Source organism: Salvia splendens, chromosome 1 (genome assembly GCF_004379255.2).
Source record: "Salvia splendens isolate huo1 chromosome 1, SspV2, whole genome shotgun sequence".
Lineage (NCBI taxonomy): Eukaryota > Viridiplantae > Streptophyta > Magnoliopsida > Lamiales > Lamiaceae > Salvia > Salvia splendens.
Window position 1 is genome coordinate 36,386,883 of NC_056032.1, and position 18,468 is coordinate 36,405,350.

General features: G+C 41.9%; 2 protein-coding genes across 3 annotated transcripts; one reads left to right on the top strand and one right to left on the bottom strand.

Moving 5' to 3' along the window:
- Nucleotides 1-8,674: 8,674 nt before the first annotated feature.
- Nucleotides 8,675-11,289, top strand: LOC121799349 (putative E3 ubiquitin-protein ligase XBAT31). 2 transcript variants are annotated; one of them, XM_042198701.1, is made up of 8 exons: nt 8,675-8,973; nt 9,082-9,141; nt 9,231-9,302; nt 9,398-9,519; nt 9,624-9,764; nt 9,846-9,941; nt 10,200-10,452; nt 10,780-11,289. In XM_042198701.1, exons 1-8 carry the CDS (start codon nt 8,794-8,796, stop codon nt 11,167-11,169), a joined length of 1,314 nt encoding a protein of 437 aa, XP_042054635.1. In that variant the 5' UTR covers nt 8,675-8,793; the 3' UTR covers nt 11,170-11,289. The 2 variants fall into 2 exon arrangements, with proteins under 2 accessions (XP_042054635.1, XP_042054626.1); XM_042198692.1 differs by having other exon boundaries at nt 8,676-8,973; nt 9,834-9,941.
- Nucleotides 11,290-15,882: 4,593 nt separating this feature from the next.
- On the bottom strand, nt 15,883-17,772 carry LOC121799363. The gene is made up of 3 exons (XM_042198711.1): nt 17,358-17,772; nt 17,102-17,251; nt 15,883-16,513 (listed from the first exon to the last, which is right to left on the bottom strand). Exons 1-3 carry the CDS (start codon nt 17,376-17,378, stop codon nt 16,103-16,105), a joined length of 582 nt encoding a protein of 193 aa, XP_042054645.1. The 5' UTR covers nt 17,379-17,772; the 3' UTR covers nt 15,883-16,102.
- Between the last annotated feature and the right edge of the window lie 696 nt (nt 17,773-18,468).

Genomic DNA, 18,468 nt, shown 5'->3' on the forward strand with positions numbered 1-18,468 from the left:
AATAATTGTTTACTCATTGTTTAAGTACAAAGAAAAAATTGAATTGGAAATTTTATTGTGTGATACAAACAACACCGAGCACATTAACTAGAAACATGAGATGATTTTAGTTTTATGAGAGAACTATTAAAAGATTATCGAAATATTAGGGTTCCTGATGAATCCGCGAATTTCTGATGTTGAAGAATGCAGGAAAAACGCAGATCACGACACAAAGAATTTACGTGGTTCGATTTACTGAAGTAAATCTACGTCCACGGGAAGAAAAGAGGGCAGAGTTGTATTGCTTGATCCGTTTTCTACAGCTAACAATACAGACTTGCTATTTGCTATTTTCTCTCTAGAGAGCTTAACAGAAGTTAACAGAAGAAGATTATCTATCTGACCTAGGTTCTATTTATACATTGAACCAAGATCGTGGCATGCAGCATTTATTAGGTAGTGGATGTCGTGGAGGTCGTGGCGACCTTGCATGGGTCCACTATCCTGCATGAGTTAATGACTGCTTGACACCACTAAATAGATCGTCGGTGTAGCGGAGGTGGAAATCTTGCATGAGTCCACTATTTCCTAGTTCGGTCGAATACTGAGACCGGACTGCTGAATTATTGCCGAGCAGCTTTTGCCGATCTGAGAGTAGAGCTTGATGCCGACCAGAGAGCAGAGTTTGATTGGTTGGCTTTTACCGAGCTGTAGGCTGGGGCCGAACTCTGTGGTTGTGCCGAACTGAACTCTTGAGTCATGCCGGACTGATACTCTTTAGCCATGCCGAACTGATACTCTTTCTTGGGCTTTACTGCTGTTGGGCTTGTTTAGTATTTGTTTAGTACGTACTCCATCACTACCCCCCCCGAAAAGTGAAGTGAATCACTTCGGCATTCTGGATAAAGGTACGGGGTAAGTTGATGTTTGTCCTCGGTCTGATGAAGTGAACTCTTCTTTGACCGGACTTGGTTTGTGTCCTAATTTGGCGAGTTTTATCGCTCGGATCGAACTTTCCGTTGTCCTAATTTGGGGATCGGACTTTCCCTTGTCCTAATTCGGCGAGTTTTATCGCGTGGATCGGACTTTCCCTAGTCCTAATTCAGGCAAGTTTTATCGCGAGAATCAGACTTTTGTTGCAGTTCGTTTCAGACGAAGTGCTTGATTCTTAAGCTGAATTGTGGTCTTGTATCCTCTGTAGAAGCTTGGACTTCACAATCGTTGGCTTATTGCAGTTCGTTTCAGACGAACTGCTTGTTTAAGCTGAATTGTGGTCTTGTATCTTCTGTAGAAGCTTTGACTCACAATCGTTGGCTTGTTGCAGCTCGTTTCAGACGAACTGCTTGTTTAAGCTGAATTGTGGTCTTGTATCTTCTGTAGAAGCTTTGACTCACAATCGTGTGCTTGTATATGTTCTAAGAAGGGGATCAGCCTTCGAAGAACAAGATACCTCAGTAACATTTGTAAGAGACGACACACACAGAGACAGACAAAACACACAGACAAAACGCACAGAGACAAATAAAGACCAAGCAAACAAAATAAAGCACATTGAGCAAACAGGACTCAAGACTGACTGACCGGACTGTCTCTTACAAATGGAACTTTTTGAGGTTGGAAATGTGCCATGTTCGGGGTACCTGTTCTCCTGACATGTGAGCCAATTTGTAAGACCCTTTGCCGAGAACTTCTGACACCCGATACGGACCTTCCCATGTGGGTTCGAGCTTGCCCAGCTTTTCTGCTCGGCTTACTTCGTTGTTTCTCAGGACGAGATCTCCCACTTGAAATTGCAGCTTCTTCACCCTTTGGTTGTAATACCGGGCTACTTGCTCCTTGTACTTGGCTGCTTTTATGCATGCCAATTCTCTTCTTTCTTCGGCAAGATCTAGCTCAGCTCTCAGTCCGTCGTCATTCATTTCTGAGGAGAAATTTAGAGTTCGGGGACTGGGTACGCCGATCTCCACCGGAATCACGGCTTCAGTGCCGTATACCAGACTGTACGGAGTTTCACCGTTGGAGGTTGTGGGTGTAGTTCGGTAGGACCATAGGACTTGAGGGAGATTTTCTACCCATTGTCCTTTGGCTTGTTCTAACCGAGCTTTTAACCCTTTCACCAGGATACGATTTGTTACCTCCGTTTGTCCGTTTGCTTGTGGATGAGAGACCGAAGTGAACCGCTGTTGAATATTCAGCTCTTGGCACCAATTCTTGAACGTCTTGTCGGTGAACTGAGTCCCGTTATCCGAGATGAGGATGTGGGGTATGCCAAATCGGCACACTATGTTCTTCCAGACGAAATCCAATGCCTTCGAGCTCGTTATCGTAGCTAATGGTTCAGCTTCCACCCACTTCGTAAAGTAGTCCACGGCAACGATTAGGAATTTCATTTGCCGAGGAGCTTGAGGAAGTGGTCCCACTATGTCTATGCCCCATTGCATGAAAGGCCAAGGGCTCTGCATAGTGGATAGATCGGTTTGCGGCATCCTTGGGATATTTGCATGGATTTGGCACTTCGGGCAGGTCTTGACGAGCTGCACTGCTTCTTGTACCAAGGTTGGCCAATAATATCCCCATCTTAGAACTTTTTTAGCTAAAGCTCTAGCTCCGATGTGGCTGCCGCACGATCTTTCATGAACTTCTCTGAGGATGTAGTCCGTCTCTTCTGGTCCTACGCACCGCAATAACGGCTGGAGGTAAGACTTTCTAAAGAGGACTCCTTCATGAAGTTCGTACCGAAGTGCTCGGCACGTGATCTTCCGAGCTTCTCTCTTATCCTCGGGCAATTGTCCTTGATCCAGATACTGCAAGATCGGCGTCATCCAGTTCGGCGAGCTGGATACTGAATGTACCTCGGCTTCATCAATGCTTCGATGCATTAATTCTTCCGCCTTTGAGCTCGGATCTGAGGCCAACTTACTTAAGGTATCTGCTCGGCTATTTTCCGCTCTGGGAACGCGGATTATCCGAAAATAGGAGAAACTTCGACTGATGCTTTGCGCTTTGTCCAAATACTTCTTCATTCTCTCGTCACGAGCTTCACTTGTACCCAACATGTGATTTACTATGACTTGTGAATCACAATGGACTTTGAGAGATTTGACGAGCAGACTTTGCGCTAACTGGAGTCCGGCCAGGAGGGCTTCGTACTCGGCTTCATTATTAGTAGTGGGGAATAGGAACCGAAGTGAGTAGGTTACCTCGTGTCCGTCGGGAGCGACGAGTAAAATACCAGCTCCACTTCCCATCTTGTTTGAAGCTCCATCTACGAATCCGCTCCAGCAGTCTGGCGGCTCTACTTCGGATTCCAAGGGCTGTGCTAGTTCGGCATTGGCAGACTTTTTCTGTTCGGCAATGACAGGGATTGCTTGATCGAACTTGGCTTCTGTAAGAAAATCTGCCAAGGCTTGTCCCTTGATGGCTTTCCGAGGTAGGTACTCGATTGAGTGTTCTCCCAGCTCTATGGCCCATTTGGCGATTCTGCCTGATGCTTCTGGCTTGGTCAAAACTTGCCGAAGAGGCAGATCGGTTAAGACGCATACCTTGTGAGCATAGAAGTATGGCCGCAGTCTCCTTGCTGCATTTACTAACGCCAGAGCAATTTTTTCCAGAGGTTGATACCTTGTTTCTGGACCTCTTAACGCTCGGCTTGTAAAGTAGATGGGAAACTGCTTTAGGCCTTCTTCTCGTACAAGCACCGCGCTGATGGTTTGATCTGATGCCGCTAAGTATAAGAATATTACTTCGGCTTCGGTTGGAGCAGAGAGAATAGGAAGCTCGGCTAGATAACTTTTGAGCTCGTCAAAGGCCTTTTTCTGCTCGGCTCCCCACTCGAACTTGGGTGCCTTTTTCAACACCTTGAAGAACGGCAGTTGCTTTTCGGCTGCTTGGGAAAGGAATCGATTCAGTGCGGCTAGACATCCGGTTAGCCTTTGCACGTCATGTATGGACTTCGGCATTGCCATGTGCTGAACGACTTGAACTTTTGAGGGATTTGCCTTGAGTCCGTCCTTTGAAACCCAACAACCCAGAAATTTTCCTGAATCTACCAAAAAGGTACATTTTTGGGGGTTGAGTTTGAGGTTGGCTTTTCGGAGCACGTCGAGAGTGGATTTGAGGTTGCCTTCGTACTCCGAAGTGCTTTTGCTTTTGACAACTATGTCGTCGACATACACTTCAACCTGTTTCCCGATTAGGTGCCGAAAAAGCTTGTCTACCATCCTTTGATAAGTGGCTCCGGCATTCTTTAAACCGAATGGCATCTTTTTATAAGCGAAAATGCCGAAATCGGTAATGAAAGCTGTTTTCGGAGCGTCACTCTCATCCATCAACACTTGGTGATATCCTTTGTATAAATCAAGAAAACAGAAAATTTCGAAGCCGATCAAAGCTTCTACTTTTTTATCTATATTCGGAAGGGGATAGCAATCTTTTGGACAGTGCTTGTTTAGATCGGTAAAATCTATGCACATCCGCCATCCTCCTCCTTTTTTCTTGATCATCACAGGATTGGCCACCCAAGAAGGATATTTCACCTCGAATAGTACATCCGCTTTTAGTAATTGGCGGACTTCGTCATGGATGACTTGGCTTCTTTCTGCCGCAAAGAGTCTTTGCTTCTGTTTTACTGGCCGGATTGAAGGATCAATATTTAACCGATGAGTGATTACCTCGGGGGGCACTCCGGTCATGTCCAACGGAGACCATGCAAAGACATCTTTGTACTCCTTGAGGAGCTGAATGGTCTTTTCCCGGAGTAGAGGCGTTCCTGCGAAGCCGACCTTGACCGTTCTGGATGGATCATCTTCGTATAACTGAACGGTCATTGAGTTCGGCTCTGAAGTGACTTCGGTCATCTCGCTTGCCTCTGACTCCGGTTGCTGTGATTGCTATGCTTGATGGTGCCGAACTGATTGCTCGGCACTTTTAAGCGCAATCTGCAGACATTCTTTTGCTCTCTTTTGATCACCTCGGATGACCGCTATCCCACCTTTAGTGGGGATCTTGATGGTGAGGTGATAAGTAGAGCAAACGGCCCGAACTGTGTTGAGCCAGTCTCTCCCCAGGATGATGTTGTACGGAGACCGAGCTTTTACCACAAAGAACTCGATCATCGTATTGGAACTTGTAGGCGCCTTTCCCACCGTGATCGGAAGGCTGATAATACCTTCAGGGCGGGTGTCCTCCTGGGCGAAACTTTTCAGAGGAAGTGGAGCCGGACTGAGCCGAGCTGGATCCACTTCCATTTTATCGAAACATTCTTTAAAAAGAATGCTGACTGACGCTCCTGTATCCACAAATACTCTGTGGATCAGTTTGTTTGCCACTCCGGCTTGAATGACAATAGCGTCTTGGTGAGGAGAGATGGCTGGGACGGGATCGGCATCTGAAAATGTAATCACTTCGTCTTTCTTCAGCCTTTTATGTGTTGGCTCCTCTTGATTGGAACCTCTGCGTTCTGCTTTTAGGGACGACTTAGTCTTCCCGGCAGGGAGAGCATCAATAGTCAGGATTACTCCATCATATTGCGGCTCGTCGTCGTCTTCGGGATCCTCATGCCTTTTCGGATCCTGAGGATTGCAGTTCGCACCTCTCTGCTTTTTGTTCTTTTTCGGCTGCTTGCTTTGGTATTTTTTTAACATTCCTGTTTTCACAAGAACATCAATACCTGCAGCCAAATTTCGGCACTCCTCGGTATCGTGACCGTGGGTTTGATGGAAGGAGCAAAATTGATCCTGAGGTCGGCGCGCGGCCGATTTCGTCATCCGCCTTGGTTTTTCGAACATATCGGAATGTAGTTCGAAAATTTCCGCTCTTGACTTGTTTAAGGGTACGAACTGAGCGGGCGGCTTCTCAGGATTGAGACGTGGTCCCAATCTGCCTTGTACCGGTGCCCTTTGAATTCTTTCAAAAGGAGTTCGGCGAGGAAGCCTCTGATCGCTATGATCGGGCTTCTTTTCGTCTCCTCGGGATGAGCTGTCTAAAGACCGTTTTCGACGGTCTGCCTCATCCGCACGGGAAAACTGGTCCGCAATGTCCCACATTTCTTGAGCTGTTTGCGGACCGCACTCCACGAGCTTTCTGTAGAGAGCTCCGGGCAGGATTCCATTTTGGAATGCCGAAATGACAAGTAGATCATTGAGATTATCTACTTGTAGGCATTCCTTATGGAATCTCGTCAGGAAGTCGCTGATCTTTTCGTCGCGACCTTGACGTATAGAAAGCAGCTGAGCCGAAGTGATCCGGGCTTCTGCTTTCTGAAAGAACCTCCTGTGGAAAGCATCCATTAGATCTCGGTAGGATCTAATGCTGCCTTGAGGAAGGCTGTCGAACCACCTTCTGGCGTTCCCGATGAGCAGCTCGGGGAACAGCTTGCACATATGGACCTCATTGAGACCCTGGTTCGCCATATTATATTGGTAGCGTCCCAAGAAGTCATGAGGATCCTCTAGCCCGTCATAAGTCATTGACGGTGTCCGGTAGTTCCGCGGCAAAGGAGTTCGGGTGATGTCGTCCGAGAACGGAGTCTTTAATGCTCCGTACATGGCGAACCCGACATCTCTTCGGTACGGAGGAGATGGAGTTCTCCTGTGGTTCCGGTACCGAGGAGGAACTGGAACATGTCGGGGTTGAGGATTCTTTCTCCTGGAAGACACGTCACTACTGCGGTAGTGACTTTCATGTCTGGATGAGGAGGGAGAATCCGCCGTTGTCTTCTCCGGCTGTTGGCTCTTCTGCAGGAAGGTTAAGAACTCCTCCTGCTTCTCGGCCAAGAACAGCTTGACAGCTTCATTTAAATCGGGCTGCTGGGAAGACTCGGTGCGATGACTCCTGGAGTGGCTTGTTCCTCCTTCGTGAGAACCGGAGGTAGATGTCTCCCGAGGCCGTTTTTCAGACCTGCGAGCTGGACTAGCTTCCTCACGGTGATCACGAACGGTATTACGGGTGGTATGTGATCTGGTATGCATTTTTTTGGGGTGGAAAAAGGGTCAAAAATTCGCTTTATCACAAATTTGGTTCTCTGTTTCCCACAGACGGCGCCAGTGATGAATCCGCGAATTTCTGATGTTGAAGAATGCAGGAAAAACGCAGATCACGACACAAAGAATTTACGTGGTTCGATTTACTGAAGTAAATCTACGTCCACGGGAAGAAAAGAGGGCAGAGTTGTATTGCTTGATCCGTTTTCTACAGCTAACAATACAGACTTGCTATTTGCTATTTTCTCTCTAGAGAGCTTAACAGAAGTTAACAGAAGAAGATTATCTATCTGACCTAGGTTCTATTTATACATTGAACCAAGATCGTGGCATGCAGCATTTATTAGGTAGTGGATGTCGTGGAGGTCGTGGCGACCTTGCATGGGTCCACTATCCTGCATGAGTTAATGACTGCTTGACACCACTAAATAGATCGTCGGTGTAGCGGAGGTGGAAATCTTGCATGAGTCCACTATTTCCTAGTTCGGTCGAATACTGAGACCGGACTGCTGAATTATTGCCGAGCAGCTTTTGCCGATCTGAGAGTAGAGCTTGATGCCGACCAGAGAGCAGAGTTTGATTGGTTGGCTTTTACCGAGCTGTAGGCTGGGGCCGAACTCTGTGGTTGTGCCGAACTGAACTCTTGAGTCATGCCGGACTGATACTCTTTAGCCATGCCGAACTGATACTCTTTCTTGGGCTTTACTGCTGTTGGGCTTGTTTAGTATTTGTTTAGTACGTACTCCATCAGTTCCCTATGGAGAAAAAAGCAAAACAAAATACAACGTCTATAAAGATGAATCAAACGAATAAAAATCAACTGTTAGGTTAGAAGTTTTAAGGTGTTATATTAATTCCTTTTGCTTAGTTAATTAGTGAGGTGTGTGTTTAAGTTGATTAAAAAATAACAGTTAGAATATGTTTGAAAATGCCCTTCCTAGTCCCCAAAAACTAAAAATTGAAAACCATGTAATAATCAATTGGATATTTGGTAATACTTGATATTCGAAACACCTAAATCTTATTACCTTATACTGGATTGAGTAGCCCGATATTCGAAACATCTAAATCTTACTATTCGATATTGCACCGAACTGGTAAATGTGCGTATTGGGTTGGGTCGGACGCATGTATACCTGATATCCATAATCTCTTTTCCTATCCGTATACCTAAATTTAATCGTGCCCATAATATAGATCATAGTTAAATACTACTCCGTACTAGGAAGGGATCGGCTTCATCCTTGTCTGACCGCCTTATTTTATTATATTTCATTACTTTAAACAATTCAATTTTGGTTTAATAGAGATAAACTTGCAAATTGCGCCTTTTTCGATTAACACAAATGAATAAACAAATCAACGGTGATTAGTAACCCATTTGAATCTGAAAATTCCGGATTTGTAGAAACACTAATTACACTTTACGAATATACATATAACTCAATTCTGTGATACTGAATTCACAAAGTTTGAATTTTGAAGGAGAAGAAGAGGCTAAAATCAATTATGGAGTTAATAAAAAAAATGAAGATTTGAGCATAAAGTCAAAAAGAGAATATAATTTGATTGGCTTTAAACCGAAAGTCCGTATAATTTTGGGAGCATGTCCCAGAGCTGCCCGTAAATTAAATCCGCAATCTGCCCGAAACCGCATCTAAAGCGCACGGAATAGCTGCCCGCGGGCAGCCCAAACTCCAATACCTCTCCTCTCCTATCCTACTTGGTGTTGGTGTCCACTCCACTATCATCAATCACACATTCACTCCCCAACGCCACCACCACGCCGCCCTTCCTCCGCCGTGGTGGCTGGCCTATCGTGAATGCGAAAATGGGGCAGGGACTCAGCTGCAGAGAGCTCGAGGATACTGAGCTGTTCAACGCAGTTCAAAACGGAGAGATTGACACTGTCGAAGCGCTGGCCGCGGAAGCCCCAAACCTCTTGACTATCAAAACTGTTCACGGCCGGCTCTCCGCGCTCCACGTGGCAGCTGCCAATGGGCGCCTCGAGGTGGGCGTCGCGTCTCTTTCATTTTTGCTGCTTGATTAGCCTCGACTCGCCATGCTTTCTGGATTTTGTTTCGATTTGATTCCTATGATTTGTGCGTTTTTCTCTTAGGTTCTTTCTATGCTTTTAGATCGGTTCGGGAATCCAGATATCTTGAATCGCCACAAACAGGTCTGATATAATTCTCGATCCTTTTTTTACAAGTTTTGTTTTTTTGATCATTGTCATTTTAATAGATTCGTATGTTGTTGTTTGCTTAGACTCCATTGATGTTAGCTGCGATTCATGGCAAGTTCTCCTGCGTGGAAAGGCTTATTCAAGCAGGAGCTAATGTATGACAGTTTTCCTTTCAGTTTTGTGTTTTTTCCTGCTTTTATTGAAAATATGCCTTTTAATTTGATGATGGATTTTGGTGGTGATATTGCAGGTATTATTGTTTGATACATTACATGGGAGAACATGTTTGCATTATGCAGCTTATTATGGTCACTCAGATTGCCTCCAATTGATTCTTTCTGCTGGCAATTCCACCCCAGTTTCTCAATCTTGGTAACTCCCTCTTTCTCATTGATTTTCTCTTGAATTTCTACTTCTTTTTTTCTTTTTTTTTTGTGTTTGTTTCATAAGTTTATTCTATTCATTGGATTGTTTAGGGGATTTTCAAGATTTGTTAATGTGAGAGACGGCAGTGGTGCAACCCCATTGCATTTAGCTGCCCGGCAAAAGCGCACAGATTGTGTTCACATTCTACTAAGCAGTGGAGCTCTCGTCTGTGCTTCTACCGGTGGATATAGGTATAACAGTCTCATTTTTACTAGCATTTGTTTTGAGTGATTTGGTTGAAGTGACTGATGTAGTTGCAGCTATCCTGGTAGCACGCCTCTGCATCTGGCTGCTCGTGGAGGCTCATTGGACTGTGTTCGTGAATTGCTTGCCCGTGGTGCTGATAGACTTCAAAGAGATTCATCCGGGTGAGGAACCTAAATCCTTCACTATGAAGTGCAAATAATTGTTTATATGCGAGTTGCTATTGCTGTTTGAATAGAATGGCTTAAACTGAAACACGTAGTTTAATCTTACATTGCCATCCGTCTCACTACCATACAGTTTAACCTCAACCAACTCATTTCCTTTGTGGCCGTGCAATTGATACACACATTACATTCTATCTATATCCTGCTGGTTCTGTCTGAGTGAAAGCTCGATTAAATGTAATGGTGTCTCTGCAGGAGAATACCTTACATGGTTGCTGTCAAGCACAAACATGACGCATGTGCTGCTTTGTTGAACCCTTTGGCACCAGAGCCTCTAACTTGGCCATCACCGTTGAAGTTCATTAGTGAGCTCACTCCTGATGCAAAATCCTTGCTAGAGAAAGCCCTGATCGAAGCTAACAAAAAGAGAGAAAAGGCCATCTTGACGGAAACACCTTGTGCTGCTCAACAACTCCCATATTCCGGTGGAGTTGATGAGGAATCTGAGGTAAATAAGATGACTGAACGTGGTACTTTTGCAACTTCATAAATGGCTTGTCGAGAAACCTGCACAGAAAACCTTTAGAAGCTACAGTACAGTGTGCAGGAGAAAAAAAAACACTAAATAAGAGAAACTGAAGGCATAAAATGATTTAAGCAAAAAGCATATAAAGACACGTTGCACTTAAATATACACGAGAGATGTATTTCTTCTAAACACAATGGAGAGACGATACAGCTGAGACTAAATCACCATATATGTCTGTGTTGATGTTGCGTCCACGTGTGTGTTGTTTCAATGATGTTTGAGTTAAGTGTTTGTCATACAATGCAGGGTGGAGATGCGGAGCTATGCTGCATTTGCTTCGAGCAGGTGTGTACAATCGAGGTGCAAAACTGCAGTCATGAGATGTGTGCTCACTGCATTCTAGCCCTTTGCTGTCACAGCAAACCCAATTCCTCTTCCAAGATTCCTGTCTGCCCCTTCTGCCGAAGCACCATCACTCGACTAGCTGTTGCCAAGACCAAAGTCGACACCAAAATAGAGTTGGAGCCGGCTCCTGCAAATCCAAGAACAAGAATATCACTTAATCTTGGTGAAGGGAGCAGCAGCTTCAAGAGCTTGTCGTCACTCAGCTCATTTGGGAGGTTAGGGCGCAGCTCGGGGAAGGTCGTTGCAGAGTGTGACCACGAGATGGTTAAGGCGGATATCATCTTCCTTTGACTCCAACATGTTGAGGGCTTAATATAAATTCTTTTTGTACGGATATCAGATGACGTGATTTGCTACTGAACTTGGTTCAAAGTGCAAATGAGATTTCATCTCCGCTTTAGAAAAACTAAATCATGGATTAAATTAAAAGTGTAGACATACGATTAATAGGCCATCAATATTCATTTCACAGATATCTTAAGGCGGGCAACAACTGTTTATGACTAATTCAATTTCATCCAAGTTGAAGCAAATCTCTGAATAGTATTTCATCTAAATCGGAAAATTAATGTCTGAATTTGGCTTTCGTCTCTTTTTTTGACATAGATATTTTCAAGCATCTTATTTGTTTCAACTGTCAAATACTGACAACTTGCTTGAATTGACTAATCGTGTGAAATGTTAGAATGGAACAAAAAAAAAGAAAATCTAAAAGATGCTTGAAAAGTTCCGACAATGTTTAATTCTCTCGAATTCTTCATAAATTACTGAGGTGAGAGAGGGTAGATCCGTGAGATCTAACTTTTACTGTATTTTATTTTATGGAGTAGAAATTTCACTGATTGGCCAGAGAATTAAATTGGAGGCTTCAATTGCATCTCGCCTAAGTGTGTGATGCCAAATATAGTACTAATAGTTTACGTCTTATAGACTATAGTCATTTGGCTATTAAACTATTTGTCTTAGAAAGTCAATTGTCTTTTTTAACAAGTTGCGTATGCAAAGAATTGTAAGTTGACTACGGAGTCTTATATCCATTATTTGCGTATAAGTGTTGAGTTGCGTCGACAATTTTTAATATCGTGTTCTTTGTGAAGACTACATTATTCTCTTTTATTTTAATTTTTCTCCACAATAACTATTTATGCAGAAAATAAAACGACTTAACTACCGTGGAATGAAATGAGTACTAATGGAAACCCGCGTCGGTGTATCCAATGTACGTGACATTTCTTCTATTTAAACTTTTGTTGTGATCGATAAACGTGAACAAAAATCTAATTGACGCACAATAGTTAAGGCGCATACAGTACATGTGTTTGCCAAGATAATTTTCTTGCATTAGTTGTTATTTTAGTTAAGAAAAAAAGTGAAAAACAGTGACATGTTAGAATTGTGCTCGGTCAACGTAGTTTGATCTGGTCGTACAAATATCAATAAGTTTTAATTTTATGAAATCAAATGGTATATAATCGATCTAGGTTGTTATTAGATAATCATAGTATATTCACTTTGTCTAAATCAATTTCTTGTGATTGAGAAATACTAGTAAATTAAAATTTATAGTTTGAAAATGTAAGTACGACACTCCATTAATTAATGTGTTAATTAACCTTAAGGATAAAATGAGCCTTTATTAATGAAGTAAGTATTTAACATACTTCATCAAGACATAATACTCCCCCTGTACCACTTTAGAAGTCTCAGTTGAGTTTGACACGAGTTTTAAGAAATGTAAAGGAAAGTTGGTGAAAAAAAATAGTGGAATGTGAGTCCTACTTTTTTATATTCCCTCTGTCCCAATATAAGTGACTCACATTCCTTTTTGGAACGTCCCACGATAAGTAAGCCATTTCCTTTTTTGGCATTCTCACTCTTACTTTTTCTCTCTACTTTATTAACTCTCTTACTTTATTCACTTTCCACTTTATTAACAAAGCCTCATTTTCTTAAATCTCGTGCCGAAAAGTGTTGGCTCACTTATCTTGGGACGGAGGGAGTATTAGTTTTATAATAAAATGTGAGTGGAAAAATATTAATGGAATGTGGGGCCTAATACCATTTATGGAATATTCCAACCGGGACTCCTAAAGTGGGACACCCAAAAATGGTAAACTGAGACTCCTAAAGTGGGACGAATGGAGTAATTATGTTCACAAGTGATGAGCCTGCACGCGTGCATCACTGCCTCTCGCTTCGCCTCGTGTCAGGTGTTGTGGACTTGGATCTTGACAATTGATCTTCGGATTTGGTTCAGATTCAACTTAATCATTTTAGAACGCTACACTAGCCTATAAATGGGATAGTCGTTCCATGCATTCTACACACCACGTTGTGCATAATACAACATACAAAGCTCTACATCCATTCCATAGTCAAAGTTATGTCCTCGCTTCATCCAGTTAGCCAAAGCTCGTTCGGTCAGTAGTGAATGAGACGAAGTCATTTTATTTTTGGAGTTGATTTTCCTAAATTGAGAGCACTATCAGGATTTATCTCATCTCACGAATAAGAGCCTTCTTCGACTAGACTGTTGAGTACAAACTCATCCCATATCAAGAGTCTAAGGGAAGTTGGAGGGTATATATAATTCATGTCCAATTCCAATCAGTTAAAGGCCTTTTGGGAGTGACCCAAAAATAAATCCGTGCGGGCTTGACCCAAAGCGGACAATATCAAACTACGATTGTAGTCGATAATCCAAACATATACCCTTCACAGTTTTTTGTTTATGTGTACTGATACGAGAATATCTCTACGAATATCCCCATATCTATATTATTTCATATATTATTGATTTAGCATATATTTCCCATATTTTCCCATATATCTCTTAGGATCTTTATTTTCTTGCTCATTAAGTTAGGCTAGTCTTATAAATAGGAGTATTTGTATCCTTCTCAATCAATCAGAAATACAATTATCTTATTTTATTTTTATATTTTTATATCAATTCGGTATTGTTCTTAGTTTGATCGACGGACAAAGCTCTCGCGACTACCTCGACTACCTTTTATTCCTCCGCCGATCGCAATCGCGACGTCGGAATCTTGTTAAGGGAAATTATCCCTTAACAATTGGTGCTTTCATCCTCGAACTCATGGCCGAAGTCAATCTTTCTTCATGGTCAGAGATATCGCAAGCATCCGAAGGCTTGCAATTGAATTCAACAGCAACGTTGTAGCATATTCTCGCTAGGTTCGCCCGACTCGAGACCCGATTGGTTGAGCATGAGCGCAGGGTGGGAAGTACTCTCAACTTGCTTCGCCTGTTGTTCCACCGCCACCACCGCAGCGCTCACCCTCTTGCTGGAGCTCGACGAGCCCGACGAGCCATTGCCGCTCAGCCGCACCGCTGCCCGCTGCAGCTGCTGCTCCGTCCTTGAATCTGCCCCCGCCAGCTCCTCCGTGCAGCCCCGATATCATTGGAGTTGAAGAGGCTTTGTTAGACGATGAAGAGAAGGTTGGATCTTTTGCTATTTTGAGGTTTGCTCGAGTGAGAGGAGAGAAATGCAGTAGTCGTGACAAAGTTGAGCAGAATGAGTTGTTGAGAGCTCATTGTTTCACATTTGGGATATTGGAAGAATTGGTTAATCATTCATCTCCAATAGGGGGAATTGGATTTTCAAAGGAAGACATCTATTTCTGTTCCATGTTGAATCTGATTCAAAGTGAGAGAATGGTAATGGAGAAACTCAAAATTGGCAGGGCATGGAGTGAGGTGTTGGATGTCGAGCTGGACGTCGGGACTGTCGCTATGTTTCGCCATAAACTCGTCGATCGATCTGGCTGTGCCTGCCTTAAGCTTATCTCCGCCGGCAAGTCCATTGATCATAACAACTCCACCGAAGAAGAGTTTTTGGCAGAGGAAGAGCGCAACGATAGGTTTTCTAGACTAAATACAGCCACCACTACCTTGGCCACCAGACATGCTGATGGTTCATTACATGTTCAGGACATCAATCTAGAGCGTGCAAATCAGAATGGACACAAGGTGCACAGACGGTCGGAGACTGGACAACGTGCAATGATGATGGGGCTTTGTGCAAATGGAACAAGGTCTTATGAAGAGGGAAAAATATAGAGATGCATTGGTAGTGTTCAACATGGGCAATGTTGTACTTTCTCTCTACAATCTAAAGTTGCTTTCTATGGTTGGTAATGTGTTAATTCTTCAAATAAATATGGTCTGGTGTTATTTGAGTCTATGTAATATCAGTTGGTTATCAGTATTAGGGATTCGTCTTGAAAGAGCTAGGGAAGGTGTTAAGCGTTCTCATGAGAAGGAAATATTGGAGCAACGGACATGTAATGACACCTCTTAACAAAGCTCTGAATGTAAAGAATCTGAACCAATTGGTCACCAATGGTGCTGCATTTATTCCAAGACGGCACTCCTGCCCATTTGATCTCGGAGAAGATATATCTCATCTAGCTTATGTTATCAGCGACTCTTCATTACTTCGTGGTTCCCACCTTGAGGATAAGGTGAATTTTAACCGTGGGGGAGTTGATATAAGAATGTCTCTAGGAATATACTCATATCTCTATTATTTCATATATTATTGATTTAGCATATCTTTCTCATATTTTCCAATATATCTCTTAGGATCTTTATTTTCTTGCTCATTAAGTTATGTTAGTCTTATAAATAGGAGTATTTGTATCCTTCTCAATCAATCAGAAATACAATTATCTTATTTTATTTTTAAGTTTTTATATCAATTCAGTATTGTTCTTGGTTTGATCGACGGGCAAAGCTCCCGCGACTACCTCGACTACCTTTTATTCCTCCGCCGATCGCGATCTTAACATGTACTCTCTCCTTCTATTAAACTGCATTACGCCCGTCAAGTTGTTTTGTACCCAGTTTTCAACGTATTGTATATTGCTTATTATGTGATCTCTTAGTTAATGCAATGTCAGATCGTGTATTATATTTCATCAATGCCAGAAAAGGACAGCAGCAATTAATCCTGGAAAAACAAGGGCTCACACGTGAAGGTACAATAAGTGTAGAAGATGAATCTCAAACAAGACAAGGCCATTAATAATGAAGGTGGCGTGGCGTGCCTTCCCATTTTGACCTTTAAAATCCAAGTTTAATGAAGCAACTTCAATGTAACTACTGCTCTTATTTCAATGAGAGCCAAACACCAATACTAACTCCAAGAAAAGAATATTCAAATTATATCTCATAACCATTTAAAAAAAAAAGAAACTAGTCAATTTGATGATGAATGAGCGCATAAACACGAGAGAAGTAAGGGAGGGGCATGATCATGCGATAGCAAGTCCCTAGCGAAGGGCGAGGGCGGTCGAGGAGGAGCAACGTGCCCGCCTATGAACAAGGGGTTGTGATTGGAGATTTGCGAGAAATCATCGACTCCTTGCGCAGCAGCAGCAGTCCTCTCTGCTTGGAGCAGGTGGGCGAGGGACGGTGCGTTGCTCATGCTCACTGCATCGGTGCTCAGCCTCGAGCACAGCGACAGGAACCATGTCCTCGTCTTCTTGCTCCTCGCAGCCTGGTCGGGAGCTCGCCCCTGCCTTGATCTCCGCGACAGCTCTAGGATGCTCGAGATCCCAATCAGGCTCCCTAGAGTGATGCTCTTGTCATGAAAGAATGAACCTGTCGACTATATCAATCTTGTTTCTGTTAGAATATACAATGCTGAAAATAAGACTAATAAAATAAAATAAGACTGGAAAAACGTAAAAATTTCATTGAATTATGCTTGGATTTCTATCAGTTTAATTTCATTTAGATTCATATCTTCATTTTAATCAAGAATCATCATCTACCAGGCTACCACAAACCATTTTTAATCATTCTCCTGTGTTACACGATTTTCATGGTTATATATTGACCACACATAAAATTGGCCAAATTTTTTTTATGGAAGCATCAATATCACACATAGACAATGTAGGCATCTTTGGTTGTTGGATTGAGATTTCTCAAAGTGAAGATTGGAAGCATAGATTAGTCAAAGACAGAAAAGAAGAAGGGCATGTGAAAGGGTGTAAAGTAGTTGCACACTGCTTAACTCAGTCTGATAAGTTATAAAATAGTAGCCACTTTTCAGAAAAATGTTAAAATTAATAAAGTGGGGGACAACTTGTTGATGGAGATCTTGACTCCCTCAATCTCAGTTATCATTGAAATTATTCAAATACAAGAAAATAATTAAATGAATGGAAATTAGCAGTAGTAAAAAATAAACCTGAGTATCAAGATCAGAAGAGAAATCATCGGAGGAGATAGGGGAAGAGGTAAGCAAAGTGTTGAAGGAGAGAGAGGCATTGAGATCACGGTTCCTCTCCAGCCCAACTCTCACGTTCAGCGGCTGCAGCCCCAGCGGCCACCCTTCTTCCTGCTCATATATATATATATATATATATATACATAAATGTATCTATAATACACACACACACAAAGAGAGCAGCCGAAGAAGAATGAGAATGTGAGTGAGTATAAACCTGTTGTTGAGGTTGTGCCATTAATTGGTGGATGAGCAGAAGCGAGCTGCTGTTGGGAATTACTATGAATTTATCAATCAGTTTCTTCTGTGGGCATTACCATAACCATAACCATAATACTAATGCTATCTTATGTTGTCTTTATAGGAATACTTTACTTTTCTTCTCGGTTTCTAGATTCCCAAACTTATCACACATTTTTTTATTTGGCTGATACAAAGTTTTATTAATGATCCAAAAAAAGTTTAAGAAAAATTGAGGGGTAGGAGTACAACTTACAAGCATAAATTACGAGACAATTTTATAGTATAACATAAATTATAAAAGGTGAAAATAGCCATTTTATTTCCCTCGACAAAAGCTTAGCTAGATTAGAATTTAGAATAGAAAAAAGTAGAGAAAAAGGGCGCAATTAAGGTGCCACCTATTTTTCATATGATTATAGTTAGTAATTTCCTAAAGATAAGGCAAGATGTCGGATTTATAGTGTAATCGTTAATCATGTTTTACCACATGCATGGAACCGAAAATTTTCGATTCCACTTCAATCCGAAATAAGGGTCAACACACTTCTGGGTTAACTTCATTTTAGGGTCCACAATCATTACCACTTCTTCGATTTCGATGAATTTAGTAACATCTTTAACATAATTGAATCCAATCACTTTCGCAAATTTATTTAAGGAAATTCAGTTGAGTGACAAAGATTTCCCAACTTTACTTATTTTATATTTTTCACAGACTTGGTAGTAGGAGAATAGTAATAAGATAGTAAGCGTTTTTAAGAGTGGAAAAAATATTGAATCAATTTTTCATATATCGCAGTATATCATGACATACTAAAATTTCAATATATACTGTAAATTACGATATAGTGTACCAAACTTTAGGGTATACTATATTTATACCGATATCAATATATGTCGTAAAACTAATATAGTATATCATAATCCACTTTTCTTTTTGGTTTGCTACAATCAACGTGACGGATGGAGTACATTTTAAAGAAAATGTTATCAAATTTATCATACATATTTTAAAGAAAATTTTATCAAATTCATGATACATATTTTATAGTCTATTAATTTATCGTCTACTTTAAAAGTTTAAC